The 19,966-nt window shown below is 35.7% G+C and overlaps 2 protein-coding genes across 5 annotated transcripts; both read right to left on the bottom strand.

The window, feature by feature from the left end:
• Nucleotides 1-7,196, bottom strand: LOC147493922 (oxidoreductase). Of its 4 annotated transcripts, XM_086566826.1 has the most exons (9): nucleotides 7,072-7,196; nucleotides 5,924-6,087; nucleotides 5,773-5,833; nucleotides 5,651-5,689; nucleotides 2,193-2,305; nucleotides 819-1,071; nucleotides 686-732; nucleotides 396-545; nucleotides 1-292 (listed from the first exon to the last, which is right to left on the bottom strand). In XM_086566826.1, the coding sequence occupies exons 2-9, from the start codon at nucleotides 6,032-6,034 to the stop codon at nucleotides 287-289; spliced, it is 780 nt and encodes a 259-aa protein (XP_086422952.1). In that variant the 5' UTR covers nucleotides 6,035-6,087; nucleotides 7,072-7,196; the 3' UTR covers nucleotides 1-286. The 4 variants fall into 4 exon arrangements, with proteins under 4 accessions (XP_086422952.1, XP_086422949.1, XP_086422950.1 ...); XM_086566823.1 differs by having other exon boundaries at nucleotides 117-545; XM_086566824.1 differs by having other exon boundaries at nucleotides 117-545; nucleotides 5,924-6,090; nucleotides 7,072-7,184.
• A 2,864-nt stretch (nucleotides 7,197-10,060) lies between these two features.
• Nucleotides 10,061-14,315, bottom strand: LOC147493921 (uncharacterized). The gene is given in 6 exon segments (XM_086567974.1): nucleotides 10,061-10,634; nucleotides 10,735-11,141; nucleotides 11,349-12,133; nucleotides 12,405-12,491; nucleotides 13,100-13,934; nucleotides 14,082-14,315. Coding segments are annotated over 6 exon segments (2,922 nt in total).
• Between the last annotated feature and the right edge of the window lie 5,651 nt (nucleotides 14,316-19,966).

The raw sequence follows: 19,966 nt of genomic DNA, 5'->3' as shown, positions 1-19,966 counted from the left end.
TTCCACAAAATCATTTAATGTTTTGCCTGATATTCAAATTCAATTACAATCTAGCCAACAGCCAGATATCCAGTATCCGTTAGGATCAAGGGCTTCAAGGGATTATGTTGTGCATCAATTCAGCAATGACAATAAATTGGTATACCATCAGTATGTAATCTATTTACAATTGTTCTGTATTTCCGTCACAAAGTTCTAGCTACTTAAACAGATCAAAACATCTTTTGCTAGCTGTCTGGAAACTAACGTCAGTCCTAATTCTCAGTACTTAAATTACTTGTCCATTTTATACCTGAAATAAGTCAAGTGTAAATCAGATAGATGTCCGGATGCATTCTGTAAGATCAACTGCGTACCAAATTCAGAGTTTAAAACTTGAAGAGATTCTTGTGCACCTTTGATACCAACCGACACGTTAGTGAAATTCTAGTGCTGGTTCTTTGGATACTCATAATAGGGTCAGTGCTTCTGGCTTCTACTCTGTCTTCTGATCCTAGCAAACATGAATTTTTATGTTGTTTCATAGCTTCAAAAGTGTTGACAACCTGAAATAGAATTTAAACAAGCAAGAGACCTGTAAATACCGTGCATATCAATTACAAATAAAAAAAAGAAAAATCCCACACAAACAGACTGCATCTACAATTTCCCCATCAATCTTACTTGTAAAAAAGAAAACACTTACATTGTCTAAATGATGCACAGTAGTATCCTCTATGCCATGCAAGTAATCTGAATTATTGAAAAAACTGATGAGAAACATTTTTTTTTATGTAAATCAAATCAAGCTAATGCTAACATGCCAATAACAATCACACCTAAGTATGCCTCATCTTTGAATATCAGCAAACTGCAAGGTGTCAATAAAACTGAGAAAGGACAGTGGTGATTTGAGGATATATCATTGTTGAGGTCATCTTTTAGACTAACGAAATCAGTATCTATCTCAGTATTTCTTGCCACATCATTGCATGCTGTGAGTTTTAGATGTGGTGAGAAGTTCATCACAGCAGGACATCCAAGTGACAGAATCGCAGCAACTGGGAAATAAGCAGGCCCATCCTGGTGTGGCTAAATGATTCAGGGAAAAGAAGTATGTTATGCAAAGTTCACACACATATTATGTAGATGTGGAAGAATCAATATAAGCAAACAACTGGAATTGAAAAAGAGGAGTACAACTGTTGAATTTAGAAGTTAATAAACATTATTATATATAACACAGAAACCATAATGGAACCAAGTCAAGTGTTTAAACATAATTCCCTGCATAGTTCACCTGGAATATCTGTCGGGTAGTACAATACAAGTGATTTTCAGGGTTATTTTATGTCTTGGCAAAGGCAAAGCTAAACTAAGGAGGGAAGTTATTTTATCACACATAAAGCAGTATATCAAGAGCTGCAGTATTCATACCCCACAAAACAAGGAACAGCCACAAATCCTAAATCCTTAATTTACTATCCCTCCACTACCACCACTTCCAATCAACATGGAGAAGCAGCTGCTGCCCTAACCACGATGTCACAGCCACTGCCATTTCTTCCCTTCTTCTTCACCCTATTTCTTGTTTTCCTTTCTTCCACTTCCCCCTTCCCTCATTTGTTTCTGCAGCAACTGTAATTCACTCAAGTTTGACCAAATCACAGTCACTATAGAGAAAATAAGAGGTGGGGAGGGGGAAGGAGGAAAAAGAGGAAGGAAGACGAAAGGAAAACGGGAGAAAAAAAAAGAAGAATAAAGGAGAATAATAAGGAGAAAGAAACATTATTTAGTTTTTCCTCTAAACAGGAGGATAAAGAAGAAGACACTTTCATAATAATCTATTGAAATCTTACTAAAGTTGACACTTAATATTTAATAATATCCATGTCCGACACCCCGAAACTTGGGCAATCCCACATACTCTGACAAAGACGAAACACAAACACATCCATTCTTTTTTCTGCCAAGTGACCGTAAATTATATTAAAAAAAATCAAAATAAAAAACCTATATAAAGGAGTTGCATCTTTACATATGCCCACTCCTCTAGTTAGGATAATAGGATGTAATAGAACTGCAAGTCAATGGCCTAACACTTAACACAGATAACTACAGAAATAATTTTATCACTGTATAGGTTTATATCAAGCTGACTAACCAACCAAAAGTAATAAAGAAGGACAAGGAAAAAGGTTCCCAACACAAACCATGATGCCTTGGTCGGGAAAGTATTCATTGATAAGGACATGATTGATTGCTGATGGGAACAGCCCTGTATCTTTGTATATTCTTTCCGTAATCTTTGTCAACCAAGGAGGCACTGCACAAAAAAGCAACAGAAAGTGAATTATGTAAACAGAAACTCCCTCCCACCCCAATGAACACACAGACAGCACAAATGCAGAAATTGCTAATACTGCCAACCTCTATGAAAGTGTTGCATGTGTATGTCTACTGATAAAACATTAGCTATAATTCATTGGATTATATTATCAAAAAAGATCAATTTAAGAAAATTAAAAACTGAGAGAAGGAATACAAACTGGGGATATGGAGTCCAAAATTCGAACTCATCAAAGTTCCAAGCTAAAATGAAGAGACAACAAGTTTGAACTCATTCTCAAGTAGTTTAAAGTGGTCAACAGTAATTTCATTAAACCGTTTCCTTTCCTTTCTTTCTGATCCCAACTCAAATTGTATGTAATGTAATATATGAGGTCAGATTAGTTAAGCTCATAGCCCCAGGGGTTGGACATACTTCATAATCTCTCTTTTCTTTTCTTTTTTTAATTTTCTTTATTAATTTATAGATAAATGTATTGATATAATTAACTAAATTACATCAACACCCCTAACAAAAGCTAATTTTCAAGGACCAAAGACCCCCAGCCCATTACACAATTACGCCCATTCCCAACACTGCTCCCTAATTACAGTACTAAACAAAAAATGATATGAAAGAAACAAGACAAGGCAAGGAGGCAAAAGCTCAAGAACCCCAGAAGTTTCACCGAGACCACCACCTGCAAGCCCCCAACCTCCTCCCGCTCTTCTTGCCTCATCTTCTTATACTACATTGGCCCACCCATTTCCTCTTCCACCCTAGCACCTCACAAATTGATATTTCACCCACCACATTCCTCTATAATTTCCTATTTTTCCCCTCATCAGTTTTATAATTCTATTGCAACTCCTACCCCTACCCCAACTCCATAGCCTGAAGCCAAAAAATCTCTTAAACCCATTACAATGACTTCCCATCCTCCAGTTCTCCCCCCATTGTTGTACTGCAGTAATTACCACATGCAGAAACCGGCCTTACCTGTTTTCAGCTAAAGAAATAACAATAATGACAAGCTGGTCCTTCCACTTAATCTTCTTTATGATCAAAGCCCTTTGGTACGCTGATTCATAGCTCACAATTCTTCACACCCACCACTCACCAGTCACCACCCACCCTAGATAGAAGCCATCTTTGCCATTGCCCTTTTCTGCTCTCCGTTAAAGTCATCAAGGCCAATAGTGAACTACGTCAATGAGCCACGAGACCTTAATGGAAGAACTTTAGAGGGGGTCACTAATAATTGGATTTTTTTTAAAATGCATTGCATTCCAACCTGGAGCCAATACTATTTCATTTTGGAATGGTATATGGATAGTGACGCACTGACGCCCCACTTAGGAGCAATATACGGATATCTTGCATACAATACTAATGATATCTTAATGGCCCAATACTAACAGCCAAAGAGTCCCAAGTCAAAACTAATCGAATTGCACGTACCCACAAAGTACTTGCTGAGATGTTTAGTATAGTCCCACATGGGATGTTTAAAGCCTTGCACAAAAGTATATTGTTCTTGGGCATCTTTCCTCATCACCAATTGGTTTTAGGTTGGCTGCCCCAATTTTAATATAGTATCAAAGAAGGCAATTGTATTTGGCCCAAAGGACACGTTTAAGTTACATCAGCCAAGTATGTTGTCCATGTATTAGGCTCAAGTCAGGCCACATGTTAGGGGGCGTGTCGATATGTTTAGTACAGTCCCACAAGGGAAGTTCCCACAAGGGAAGTTACAAGTGTTGCATAAAAGTATATAAGTTCTTGATCCTCTCCACGCACCACTCATGACCAATTGGTTTTAAGTTGGATGCCCAACGCTTAATAGTGCTCAAATGTGATATCTTGCGTCTCCTCACGCACCTTAATTTAATCTCCATAATAACCTCCTCCAGAGAAACCAACACTCAATCAAAATGTCTTATATTTTCCCCCGTCACACTCCCACAAAATCGCCAAAGATAACATACTACACAATTACAAATACGCCTTCCCTTCCGTACAAACATGTTCCAAAAAGCTAGATGCATCTTCATTTGAACCTGGACACTCCAATCGAACCACTGACAACCAAATAAATGTATTCTATATCCTCCAAAAAAAAACATGCAAAAAACGAGGATGCCATCATTGAAACACAAAAGACAAAAATTACAAAAAATTTCCTTGACATATCTCTTACTAAGGTTATTTACGGTTAGAACTCAACCCAGAAACTCGCACCAAACAGAAAAGTGAGCGAATATTACGAAAGCTCTTCTTCACATACAAGTGTGTTTCTTTTTATTGGTAAAATAGAGATATGTTGTAAAAATTAAATCAAAGAAGTAGTAGGATAAGTGGATAACTTAGGATACAAGATAGAAATAAAACAAAAACATGAAGAAGAGAGAAAAACAATTGGCAACTAACTAAATACAACCCACAGCCGGCATTACATAACCCAACAAGGAGTCCCATCTGAAAACAGGAATACTAAACAGATAAAAGATATATGTATATGTTCTGCACATAAGGGCATTTGACTTAAACTTTGAAAGAGCTCTGCAAGAACCACCACAATGTGTTCCAATTTTCAAAGTTCGCCTGACCCTCATTGGGCCAAGCTTAATTGTGTGAAGCTACTAGCAGCTGGAGATTTTTTTTTTTTTTTTTTCTTTGAGTAACCTACACCAGTATATTGTACCAAATACGTAAATATATACACAAAACAAATAGAAGAAGAACCTTCAAGATCAATTGCATAGACGTTGTATGAAAATATTTCACTTAATGCCATAGTTGTTTTTATATTTTATCCAGTGTTCTAAGAAAAGGCCTAGGCAGCCTTCTACATATTAATTTACTTTTTTTCTTTCAATAATTTCTTTAATTGCCCAAAATATTACATATTATGGAGTCGCAATCCTTGTATCAAACTTTTTCCGATATAGAATTGTGAAATGTCAATATTGCATGCAGAGAAAGGTGATCAGTTTTGTAGTCAAATGCCCATAGTGCTAGGCTGCTTGTTAAATCTGCTTGAATTTTCATGTGGCGGCTTTCACAGCTATATATTACCAAATACTTTCGTTTCAAATCACTATATTATATTATCTAAAAGAAATTTCAATCTGTATGTGTATGCGTGCACAATGCACTCTGCAATCCTCCTGTTTCATCATATTGAAAGATACTTAATGAATGTGTCCAATTATGATTTGTGCTAGGAAGACCAAAAATTCAAAATGCAATATAACATATATATCTAAGCCAAGATGAAAAGATAATTCAAGTACTACCAATACACTTCTTTTCTAGGAATGCAAAGGATTTTTCACTTACATGCCTGTGGCAATAGACCCTTTTCATGAACAACACCACCTGTTAGAAACATAACAATATTCAGAGACTACGCAGGAACTCTGTTATTCGGGAATTAAGAAGAATGAAAGAAGCAAACAAACCCCAGTTCTGCAATCTCCTATTCTTCAGAGCTGTCCACTTTGATATGGGGGAGTTGTATATCTGTGAAATTTCGAAAAGTGACCAAAATTAATACATGGATGAAAGAAAGAGAAAATTAACACTAAGAGGAAAAGAGGATGAGGTTGTTACATGACTGAGGAGTTGGATTTCTTCAGAATTTGAGATAAAGTTGGGAATGTACATCAAGGTTGGTAGAGAACCAACTTTAAACTCCTTAAGGTCTCTCTCTCCTTTCTCCATCTTCTAAAAGGCTGCTTAATATATGCTTGTTTGTACAGGTCTGGTGCACAAACCTACTTTCCGAAGTAAGAGTATATTTAGGGTACCAAAGAAAAGAGAAAATAAGAGTCTTAACGGAAGTTTTCAGACTAAGACAAAAGTAAATCCACAACTGTATACTTCACCATACGAAAAAAATTAATTTGGTCAAGCACTGGCTAAAAAGATTTAAAAAGAAAACACACAACAAGACAAACACACACACTCTCCTATCTATTTAACAAACTAAAGAGCCTTTATAGATATGTCAAATAAACACAAAAAGCAGTTTAGGTCTTTCAAATGTAATATGAAGAATGGATTGGCATGAAGATAAGAATGGCATGTGTACCAAAAATACAGACACAACACTAAATGCCATGAGTATCGGAAGGCACAGGTCACCCCTACTATATTTAAGTCTCAAAATTAATTTAGATGCTTCAAAAATCACTGTCAAGTTTTTTGTGAAACATCCACTGTTTTAGTAACATATAAGAACGTTTCATTTCTTTCAGTCATTACCACTTTTATCAACTTTAAACTACCCCTCCTAAGTGAAGGTGAAAATCGATCCAAATACCTTGGGTCCCAAGTCCCAACTTCCAAGGCTTGACCAGCCACTAGACACCTTCATTCATGTTTAAAATTACGATATACCTTCAAGCGTAATTGTAAAAGGGGCAAAAACATTGAAACAGGTCCACGGTTGAAAATGAGCCCAGGCACACTAACCACAAAGACTGAGCACCATATGGAGTAATTTCAAGTATCTATGCATAGAAGCATGGGTAACCATGCTCACAGTATTACTATAATGGGCACAAGTGAGTTCATATAAAAGTTAAACAGTAAGCAGTCAGCGCCAACGGACTTAATAGATGTAACATGCTAGTGTGAGGGAAAGATCAAATGCATAACAATAGCCAATTCTTAATTGATTTATAAGAACATAAATTTGTCTCTTTTGAATCAATGACAATAGAAAGTGTAAATCAGATGGAACAACGAGTTCGTACCTGTTTTTCAGTTGAATAACGGAGCGCGAAGGAGAGAGCCGATGGAAGAAAGAAGAGCACTCTAATAAACAGTGGCAAGTTATCGTGGCTAGGATCTAGGGGGCTAGATGTGGATACAATCCACATCGGGCTCAACACACTACTTCAAGTTCTGGTTATTCAAAAACTCAACGGCCCGGCCCATTTAAAATCTCTATCTTCAAGTCACTTGGCATATATACAAAGTGAGTTCAAGGTTCTAGGAGTAGGTTCCACGCCATTTCAACTGGCCGTAATTTGAAAAAATCAAACCACGCAGATTGAAGTGGCATAGAAAATGTTTTCAGTTTTTCAAATCAGGTCATTTCAAGTGCCCTAAAACGTTATCAGAGCACACAATTACACATTCCAATTATTTGTTTCAAATATATTTTTCTTAAAAAGTCTAATCATAAAATAGGAATACAAGTTACATAACACAAAAACAAAGCTTTTTCAATACAACACACAAATTAAAAAGGAGCAACATGACAAAATGCATAAAATAATCACAAGATAGATACAATTTCTATCGGATTCACCGTCGCATTGGGTGAAGTTCAAGTTCCTTGATGCACTAGATTGACGGGCTTCTATGTCTGTTAGAATGTCGTTTTGTTAAGTCATGCCACATTTTCTCCTGTAGTGTCATGTTTGAAGTATTCGTGCTCATGATTTGTCTCTCCTACTCTAACTTGGCGTTACACATTTTCCTCTTGAAGGATTTTTTTTTTACTGATTTCGTAAACTTCATAGTTTATTTTGTCATGGTCAAGTGCATATTCAATAGCCTACATCGCTCCACGAGAATATTCCACCATTTCTTTCAGAGTGGATGCACTATTTGTTTAACTTTTTCACTTGTTTCCCTTTGTCTAGCCCAATTACCCTTATCGGCAAACGACTTTTTTACACACCGGAATAATATGTTGCTCCAGTTTCATCACCTACTTTTATGGTGAGGAGGTATCCATATCTTGTTATTTGAGATGTTAGGTGTTGTTAGCACTTAATGTGGAGCTTACTTCTGGTTGTCCTTCAACATGTGTGATCAATAGTGAAACTCTTGTTTCTAGCTTACCTTTGGAAATACATTTTTTTTGCTTGTGCCATCTGTTAAAAAAATATATACAAATGGTAAACAAAATAAAATATAAATTTGTATTAATTAAGAATACCAATAAATGTATAATAATTAGTACTTATAGTATGCACTTTGTTTGCTCCGATCCAGATCGACTTGTTGAAAGACTTGATTTGATGCACACAACCACGAAACAAAAGTTATAGCTTTGTTTAGGATTTTTTTAGGTTTTGGTCATATTATTAGTTGGTTTATTAGGCTTTGGTTAAAAAAAACTTAAATATTAGTCTTTAGTCCTACTTCTGGTATTTGACCGTCAGTCCACTTAGTTAATCGTCATTCTATACATAAAAAACAACTAACTTGACCGTAGTCAACTAAGTGGACTGACAATCAAGTATCAAAAGTAGGACTAAAGACCAAAGCCTTTCTAGACCAAAGCCTAATAAACCCCTTTGTATATTATCATTCTATATATAATGAATGTTCTTTAGACATCCCAATTAAAAAAACCATGTTACCTTCCTGATTTTGAATTCAGTATTCTGGCTGTAAATGTGCAACCCCCTTAAACCACAACATGTTCTCGCAGAAGCATATTATAACAATATTGTCGTAGGTTTTGAGACAAAATTTGATTTGTCTACACGACAAAAGGTTGTATTTGAATGTTTAAGTTCCGAACACGCAAAAAACGTCTTCCTTGCTATCCCTATATATGGAAGGCCGTGGACAGTAGCATATATATCTCTTGTCGAATATCGTCTTATTGTATTATGATGGTGTCTATTACCTTGTGTGCAAGAAGAGCAAGTCTAATGTCTTTGGAAACCATGCAACACACTGTAAGCATTTTCCTGGCTTCAAGTACTGTCATGACCACGTAAGAGACATTTTATATAATGTGATTTGGCGGGGAGGTGTGCAAGTGAAGAAAGAGGCCCTTGTGAACTTTCTCCAATGGTAGGGTGTGAGACTTGAGAGTTATGATCCTAGGAACGTCATGGCTATGAAGACCTAGGGGAGTGGAGCCCAGAGTACTTGGATGCGTAGGGAGAGCTAACTTACCCTACACTAGTACCACCACCTGCTGATTACGATTTTACTAACATAGCACCATACCAGACCCTCACAGACGAGAATATCATGGCTACGAAGACTGAGGGGGAGTGGAGCCTAGAGTACTGGGATACGCAGGGAGAGCTGACTTACCATGCACTAGTACCACCACCTGCTGATTATGATTTTGTTAACATAGCACCATACTAAACCCTGGGAGACAAGAACATGCATGAGGGCAGCTATGATACATATGCAACATGGTATGCAGATTTTGTATGACCACCAAACAACTAGCGCAGCATAGACTAGCCATGCACTTACAGGTTTGTCAAGGTCAGTGGATACCTTGGCTAGCACTAAGTTTTTTAGCACTATTTGCTATGTATGATTTGTTTATTTGAAATCCTGCATAAATATATATATATATATATATATATATATATATATATATATATATATATATATATTTGAACTAATTATACTTGATTTTCTCTATTTTGTGAGCTTAACCTTTATATAAATTACTGATATTTAGCATCAATGGTAACATCCTTCCTATGTTATCATTGTAGAACCAGAGGATTCAATTCAATTCAGTGTATATTTACTTGATTGAATTTTAAAGAGATTACAATTGTTTATATAGAGTTTACAAAATAAGAAACAAAATAATTCGGTGGCTTGAGAAACACGGGGCGCGGGTCGCGCTCTAGCTACTGGACATCTCGAAAGCCTGAGGCACAGGTCGCGCTCTACACATACTATATCTGAGAGCAGGTCGCGCCTTATACATGGAAAGGAAAATACAACTTTCTACACTCCCCCTCAAGTTGGTGCATAGATGTCAATCATGCCCAACTTGTCAACTGAGCTGTCAAACACCTTGTGGGATACACCTTTGGTAAGAGCATCAGCTAATTGCTCCTCAGAGGTTACAAACGGAAAACGAATAACCTTCCTGTCAAGATTTTCTTTAATAAAATGACGATCAACCTCCACATGCTTTGTCCTATCATGCTGAACTGGATTATGTGCAATTTGAATGGCGGCTTTATTATCACAATGTAAATCCATAGGCTTTTGAAGCTCGAAGCCCAATTCCATCAAGACAGTACGAATCCATAACAATTCACATAGTCCCTGTGCCATACCTCGAAATTCATCTTCTGCACTCAATCTGGCAATAACTTTTTGCTTCTTACTACGCCAAGTTACAAGATTTCCACCGACAAAAGTGAAATATCCTGATGTAGACCGTCTATCAGTTTTATCACCAGCCCAATCTGCATTTGTGTATCCAACAATATCCAATGCATCATACTTTCCAAATAGTAAACCTTTGCCAGGTGCTTTTTTCAAATATGTCAAGATACGAAAGACTGCATCCATATGTTCTTCACTAGGACAATGCATAAATTGACTAACCACACTCACAACATAAGCAATATCAGGTCTAGTATGAGAGAGATAGATTAACCTTCCTACAAGACAGCTGGTACCTGCTTTTATCAGTAGGAACTTGGTCAGAATGAATGGCGAGTTCGTGATTCATCTCAATGGGTGTCTCCATCAGTTTGCAATTCAACATCCCGGTTTTAGCAAGCAAATCAAAGACATACTTCCTCTGTGAGAGTGAAATCCCCTTTTTAGACCTTGCAACTTCAATACCTAGAAAATACTTCAATTGTCCTAGATCTTTCATTTCAAATTCCTTCGACAAGTACTTCTACAATTCATTTATTTCCTTTTGATCATCTCCTGTAACGATCATGTCATCAACATACACAATTAGAGCTGTAATCTTACTATCCTTGTGTTTGATAAACAAGGTATGGTCAGAATTGCTCTGTTTGTACCCAAAAACTTTCATTGACTGTGTAAGTCTTCCAAACCAAGCTCTTAGAGACTGTTTCAGGCCACACAAAGCCTTCTTCAATTTACACACCTTCCAAACATCTTTGGGATGGTTCTTCACACCTGGAGGCATATCCATGTATACTTCCTCCTCCAAGTTCCCATTCAGAAATGCATTCTTCACATCAAGCTGGTGCAAGGGCCAATCTCTATTTGCTGCAAGTGAAATTAAAATCTGGACTGTATTGATTTTCGTTACAGGTGCGAAAGTCTCCTCATAATCAATTCCATAACGCTGTGTGTATCCCTTGGCAACCAATCTCACCTTATATCTATCAATAGTTCCATCTGCATTAAGCTTCACGGTAAACACCCAACGACATCCAACAATCTTCATTCCAACAGGCATATCAACTACCTCCCATGTTACATTCTTTTGAAGGGCTTCCAATTCTTCATTCATTGCTTTTTTCCATTTTGAATCTTTCAAAGCATCCTGCACGCTATTAGGAATAGATACAATAGACAATTGATTTATGACAAGTGCATGGGTTTCAGAAAGGCTATGGTTAGACATAGAGTTAGCTATAGGGTATTTAACATTGGCTTTGATGTCTGGTTCATATTGTTTCTTAGGAACTCCCTTACTAGCTCTTTGTGATTGCCTAGGTTCAAGACTTTCTACCCCAACAGACTCATTAAAGGTTATAGGAGGTACCTGAGGCAGAGCATTCTGATCGAGATCTTCAGTTATTGATGTAGAAGGGGAAATGTCGTGTACTACAATTTCAGATCCATCCGGATCATGCGCTTCTGTCTTTACTATTACAAGATCAATTTCTGCTTCAGGAACTTCAAATCGTTCCTCCAAGTGTTCCAATTCTCCAAAGACATCAGGATTCCCTTCACTGCCGCTCTCCCCCTGAAGGGAAGACTGGGAAACTCCCTTCGAATAATACGGGTCTGATTCATGGAATGAGACATCAAGAGATATATACATCTTGGCAGTAATCAGATCATAACACCTATACCCTTTCTGAAACTCTGCATAACCCACAAAAATACACTTCTTTGCACAAGGATCAAGTTTACTTTGTTTTGGTTATGGGATATGAACATAAGTTGTACATCCAAACACCCGAGGCTCCAAGTTAGGCATAGATGGGATGGACAAAAGTGTATGGAGTTTCTGATAAGGATTCTGGAACTCAATTACCCATGAGGGAGTATGGTTGATAACATAGGCTACTGATTTCACTGCTTCACCCCAATAGGATCGAGGTACATTCATGCCAAACAAGGAAGCACGAACAACCTCCAACAACTGCCTGTTCTTCCATTCGGCTAAACCATTTTGTTGGGGGGTACCAGAATTGGAGGTTTGATGACGAATTCCAATTAACTGGCAAAATTCAGACATGAGTCCATTCACAAATTCTCCACCATTATCAGACTGAAAGACCCTAATAGATTGTTGATACTGCGTCGCCACCATTTTGTAAAAATCAGTAAACATCCCATATACATCACTTTTGTTTTTCAGTAACGACACCCACGTCATGCGAGTGCAATCATCAATAAAAGTCACATAATATCTAGCTCCAGAAAATGAAGAAACTTTGGTAGGACCCCAAACATCAGAATGAATTTTCATAAAAGGAACATGACATCTATTAATACTTGGTGAATATGAAATATGGTTGCTCTTGGCCAATTCACAAATGTCACAATGAAACTCAAACTCACTAACAACTGAAAATAACTGAGGTTGCAATCTCTTCAAATAACTAAAAGATAGATGACCTAACCTACGATGCCATAACCACACAACTTCTTTTGCATTCTCGACCCTATTAACCTGATTAGCTTGCCCCAAAAAATTCTTTTGTTTCTCGCCAGTTTTTGTCAAATCCAGGTAGTACAGTTTCCCCTTTCTAACACCATAACCAAGAATCTATCGAATCAAAATGTCTTGAAAAACACAAAAAGATGGATAGAATGTCACAGTACATGCAAGTGCAAGGATAATTTGACAAACAGACAATAGGTTATAGGCAAGGGATGGAACAACTAAGATAGATTCAAGAGTGAGGGTTTTAGATAACTCAATATACCCTTCTCCGCTAACCGGAGTTGGAGTACCATCAGCAGTAGAAACAACGGTCTGAGGTGAAGGTCTAAGACTTTTCACAAGGTTAGGGTTATTTGTCATATGGTCAGATGCACCTGAATCAATTATCCATGTATTATTCGAAATAACCTTACCATTCATACCTGATTGCACGACACTAGCCGAAGCATTGTCTCCATTCACAACATTAGAAATGGCGGCCTTGCTTAAATTATTTCGTGGCCTCTTCAAGAAGTCCCACCAATCAGGATAACCAATCACTTCATAACATCTCTCCTTGCTATGACCCAAATCTCCGCAAACACCGCACTTTTTATCTGCCCAAGGATTTGATTTATCTTTAGGATGGCGTGGAGGACCAGAAAAACCTGGTGGAGTTGCCTTGCTATGAACAGCCAAGACAGAGGATTCAATTGATACAGAGCGCCCCATAGCCTGTTTCTCAGATTGTACCTTACGAATGTAAGCATAACTTTGTTCCAAGGAAAATTTAGGTTCTTTCCGAAGGATCTCTCCACGCACCTGATCATACTCTTGATTTAATCCACGTAAAAACATATGAACACGCATTCTGGACATCGTGGACATTTCATGGACTACAGCTTCAACACTGTTATTCTGGGAGGTCACCCTCTGATCAATCTTTTCGAACATAGCCACCAATTCTTTGTAATAGGAAGGAATAAGTCTCCCATTCTGCTTTGCTTCAAAGCACTTCGTATTCAATTAAAAAATTCGAGTTTCATCAGAGTCATCATAGAATGTCTTCTCCACAGCCTCCCAAATATCTTTTGTAGTAGGAAGACGAATATAACGGTTCATAAGAGAAATCTCTATAGAATCAATAAGCCAGCTTTTTACCTTTTCATTATCTATTCCCCAAACTTCATATTCGGACGAATTCATAAGTGGTTCAACCTTTGCGCCAGTCAAATAACGAAGCTTTCCCCTTGCTCCAATCCGCATCTGCATGAGAGGAGCCCAGATGGTATAGTTGGACTCATCTAATGGAACAATTTTTGGGAACGATGAGTTGTCTTGTGGGGTGTAGTGGTGATGAATGATGCTTGAAGAATTGTTGTCAGATTCAGCCATTGCAGAAAAAAACAATTTAGGTTTTTGAAGAAAATAAAAAAATAACACTTTGTGGGAGGGGTTTAAGATTCAAGGATTCAATAATGGGTTCTCGATTCAAGGGATTCAATGCAGCGGATTTCAATGGTTTGGCTCTAATAGCATGTAGAACCAGAGGATTCAATTCAATTCAGTGTATATTTACTTGATTGAATTCTAAAGAGATTACAATTGTTTATATAGAGTTTACAAAATAAGAAACAAAACAATTCGGTGGCTTGAGAAACACGGGGCGAGGGTCACGCTCTATTTGTGCTAGAGAAGAGCGCGGGTCGCGCTCTAGCTATTGGACATCTTGAAAGCCTGAGGCACAGGTCGCCCTCTATACACACTATATCTGAGCGTAGGTTAGGCCCTATACATGGAAAGCAAAATACAGCTTTCTACAATCATTCATTTCATTTACTTCATCTATACATTGAGGACAATGCATATGTAAGTAGGGGGAGGGTGTACTTGAGAAATAAATTTTGAAAATTGGTTTTCAAAATAAAAATCTTTTTGTTTTTATATCATTAACATGAGAGAAATGAATTTTAATGATGAGTTTGGGATATATATTCTACATCGCTTAATGTTGAGTTTAATTGATAGTTTATATTGTTGATTTCATTACTATTTAGACTATTTATTATGCTCAGACATAGTTCTTGTTGATAGAATCTTTATCAAGGCTCCACTATAGTATACTTGGTCAATTTTGTGTATTTATATATGCTAGAAACCTAGTAAACTGGAAGCATATTTTTTAGACTTAATCCGTGAGATTTAGGTTTTATACCCATTCATTGGAGAGTTCTTATATGAAATCCGAGTCTGCGTGACTCAACCTCTTTCAGTTCTTTATGTCGTTGTAATATAGTCTCATTATTTTTTGATTTGGTTGATCACGAAGTTATATCAACTGGGGAGATAGCTATTAGGTCTTATAGTCTATTCGAAATAGAGTATCATACTGATAACTCAAGTAATTAACCCATTCAACATTTATCCCACGTAGTAGGAACATCATCCTTTTGAGCATTACATCAAGTTTTTTCCTTTATAAATTTTTTCCTTTACCCAACTTCAGACAAGGAGTATAACCCAAAACCTTTATTAGCCATACCCCATATATTTCTGAGGACATAAAGGGCACAAAGAGGAAGAAAGAGCCCAAAAAGAAGATTACAAGAAAAATACTAGAGAGATACAATGAAGACCATCATTCTATTCTACGTAAAAGAAACTAGTGGAAAATTTGCATATCCAGTATATCAATCACGGATATACCACTGAGCTAAAGAAAAAAATGAAAAAGAAAAAACTAATGAAAAAACAAAAAGAAAAAGAAAAAGAGAAGTTGAGCAGAAATGATGGAGAAGCTAATACATAGGAAGAATTTTCTTTGCAATACCGAATTTGAAAACATCTTTCAAGAAAGAAGCAAAACCCATAGTGTTCTTCGGAAACCCTTTGAATCCTTTTTACCTTTCCTTCTTAACACAATCCCAAGCCAAGTTACAACCCATGACTTATCACTACAGTATAGTACAAAGTCTAGAATAGGTGAGAGGATGCTAAAGCGAAGGACCCGACACTTCATATGTGATTGACATTCTTTTCATGAGATTACTTTCATCCATAAGTCCATTTTTCAAGGTAGTGTATGGAATGTTAGTATTCTTTATTCTTTTACCCACACACATGAGGTAAAATAGTATACCATCTTCTGAGAGATTCTTTTATGAGGATTAAAAGTTAAGATTATCTGTCTAAAGGTGAACTAGGGACTCTGTTTCTTTGATAGGAGAGTATGTGAGATTGACTAAGTACACACATAAGCCTTGGCTAAGAGTTTTGTCAATTTTTACTATCTCCCAGCATAATCTATGAGTCTTTGCAGTAATGAGATAAGTAGTGGAGACCTGTTCATTGGATTGATGACTAAGTTGATAAGAAATTTTCTTTTTCTGAAAAATACTATCATTCTTAAACATGTTATTGACTGATTTTATGGGCATATCATCTGATCACGAGACTATACCTCATCCTCTTTCGGGAACTTAAAGGTTTAAAGCCTTTTTGCATATGGTAAATGCAATGGCGATACCTGCAAAAGTGAGTTAGGATTTTCTTTTGTTTATTGGGTAGTGATTTTGATCACTTATCTCTTTTTTATCTTATTTGCTAAGAGATTAGCAAATGGCTAGTTGTGGATTTTTATAAGTGCTCAAAAAAATGTATTTTAACCCTCAATTATACCTCCTGTTTGTCCCTCTTGGTAGATTAATGATGTTTGTAAATTTGGGTTTGTTACTTTATAGGTGAGAAAGAGAGATTTGCAAAATATTAGAGAAAAATGGGTAAAAGGGAGCTTAAATATATATATCACATGAGAGATCATGGACAATCATGGAGAATGCCCAACGTTTAAAGGTTATGAAGAAAAGAAAGACTTGGACTTGTTTTAAAGCTTATTTGGAAGCTGATGTATTGTTATTAGGTGAGTGAGGTTGATGTTCCACCTCTAGTTTGAATAGAGAGGGAGAGTACTTGATTGTTGGAAAACTTACTCTTTCTAACAAGTAAGTGTGTGTGTGTGTGTGTGTGTTGATTGTTGTGAGAACACTATATTAATGAAAACAATTTAAAAGAGTTGATTTGTATGTAAAGAAGTGATTAGAGAAGTGAAAGAGTTAGTTAAATGATATATTTATAGTTTGTTCAAAACTTCATCTTTGATCCCTATTAACTCTTCATATCTTTATGCAAGATCAAATAGCCTAAAAAACTTTGATTTATGTCTCTATTCAATCATTGTTCTTAGTTCAATTTGATGTTTTTTTATCTCTAAGCAATAACCATTTTAAACTTAAAGCTCTAGATGAATTATCTTAATTAACAAGTTACAAGCTTTCTCACTTAAGCTATCTCCATCCCTCTGGCCTCTAATGAGGAGTGATTAGCTCATGATCATAGAAATGATCATCAAGTAAAAAAAAGACATTGATTAAAAGACTCAAATTTAGGAAAGCTTAAAGAAAAGCATTAATGGAAAACAATAAATTATCTATATTAAAAGTGATCCTAAAGACATTGATATTATTACATTAGGTTAAGGCTTTGTTTATATATGGTTATTTTACCCTTTACTTAGCTAAGAAGCAACCTATATGGGTTATCCTCCATGGGTTTCTTCTCTGGGCTTTTCCATGGGCTTTAAGTTGGATTTCTTTCTTGGGCTTTTCCATGGGCTTTAAGCTGGATTTCTTCCATGAGCTTTTCCATATGGGTTTCGCTCCAAGCACCGTGTTGTCTATATTTTCACGCTAAAACGCCAGTTTTCTGACATATCTTCTTTAGATGCTAAAACCTGTAAAAACATAAAAACCAATATATATATATATATATATATATATATATATATATATATATAGGGCCGATCTTAGAAGTACATACTTATTTTAAGTTAAAAGTAAGTACATAAGTAAAACTTCACCTAGACAATGAATTCAAACATAATTTTTTGTGGATATGATATATTCACCATAAAGATCATCTCTACAAAATTTTAGCTCATTTGGAAACCTCAACTATCCTTAAATAACACTTTGTGTCTCCTCAAGCAAAGATGAGGCATAAAACATATAAGTAGCCAAAGATGTGTAATCCTACATAAAGTCATGTCGTAGAGTGCGACTGCATTGACCATATATATACAACAAGGCCTTAAACCACTTGGAGTTCCCTAGTGGACGAGTTTTAGCCTCATGAGACTTTTCTAGAAAAATTTACTCACAAACTTCGTTTATACTATAACGACTTAGTAACAAAGGTCTTGTCCCCTAATTTAATCTCAGATATCTATACATCTCTTTAGCGGTGAATAGAGACTAATTCCTTTGAAACTTAAACTAATAGGAGTTTAATAATTAAATCATCTAAAGATAAACATTATACAATGAACTATATGATGAAATGTACAAGCAAGTTTATTTTTGGAACTTTAGGAGAGTGTCCTTAAGATAGGTTCTCACAGGTATGTAGCAAAGAAAGACATAAGTTTCTCTAATAATTTTCTCTCAAGTTTTGTTCTGTCCACTGTGCACATATGTTTCCTCATTATCTCAAATAACATCTAAGGGAGCCGAGATAGATCAATCACATCTGCCAGTTACTATCACACCAACATATTCCTAATACAGTTAGAGGGATTTATTAGGTGTTGCGGGGTTTAAGAAGTGGTTTTAAAAAAAAAATGGAATGGATAATGAAAAATGATAAGTTTGAGAAAATAGGGTCTTCAATTACTTGTAACTAGAGAAACTTTTTTGTTCTTTGTTTTTGAATTGTGTTCCATACATAGCCCTTTTTTTGAAATTTTGACTCCTTTTGATTCTATTTTTTTGGGAGTTCTAACTTTGATTTTTCTTTTGGTGGACTTTTCTTTTGATTTGTATGAACTTTATGATTTTTCTTTTGATTGAATGTTTTGTTCTTTTGAAACACTAAATGTTGTATTGAATTTTTGTACATGTCTTTCTCTTCTTCTTTTATGCTTTTCATCCTATTTCTCAAACTCGTCAGATAGGTGGTTTATAATAATTACATGGTGTAAGAATGGGTGAGGAATAGTGGTGAACGAATGAAAAATGATAACTATATATATGAAGGCTCAATGGGGGAAACTAGAGAAATAATATTTTTAGGTTTTTGAATTTTTATGGCTATATCGATTCAAATAGGGCCAAAATTCTCTACTAGGATATGGTATGGTGATTAAGCAAGTGGATGTGTGATCTTATTTCTCAAGTACGTTACTCCTTTGTGTCATCACTCAAATATTATTTGTGTTGAGACTTTTAGTTAGATTCCTACTGGATATGAAACTTAATTAATCTAACCTTGATTCTAGAAACTTGTTGCTATGTACAATCAAAGACTTTAATGCAAAAATATTTATCAAAAGATGCAGAAACTATTGTACTTATATTAATATAAGTTTCTAAGAACAAATCATAATTCTCTTACTATAAAGAGATTTCTAGATTATTTTCATCACAGAAAAGGAAACAAAACTTTAGTACTAAGGATAACTAATTTTTAAGATTTTTTGTTGTTTAAGAAATAAAATATACAACTAATATAAAATGTGCATAATATTTGCAAAAGGTTTCTATACCACCCCCAAACAAATTGACGCTTTGTCCTCAAAAGTTAAAGAGTTAAGGAAAGAAATTACTATAGAAACATGAGCAAAATTGGTATTACCACGTATATGTTGTTCTTTGTTGAAAATTTACCACCCCCAAACAAGTTTGGAGCATAGGTTACTAGAAATAGAACAAAAAGTACATGGTTTATTTGAAATGTAAATTACGTAAATATTTTACTATGAAATTTTTGGGTTTTGAATATATTTTTGAAAGTAAAAATTGCAAGTCTAATAGATATGAAATATAACAATATGGATTTTCATGAACTCAACTAAAAATAAAACTAACACATGAGTACATGACTTAACTAGAATTTTAGAGACATACATAATTTAAAAAGAAAAGTGATTTTCTCGATTAAAATTCTATCTCTATCTATATAGAGAGATTTTACAAGAAGATAAAATTATACGT

The sequence above is a fragment of the Coptis chinensis genome, chromosome 6, assembly GCF_015680905.1.
Source record: "Coptis chinensis isolate HL-2020 chromosome 6, ASM1568090v1, whole genome shotgun sequence".
Taxonomy (NCBI): domain Eukaryota; kingdom Viridiplantae; phylum Streptophyta; class Magnoliopsida; order Ranunculales; family Ranunculaceae; genus Coptis; species Coptis chinensis.
Note: the sequence above shows the minus strand (reverse complement) of the source record. Positions and strands in the feature narration are given on the sequence as shown.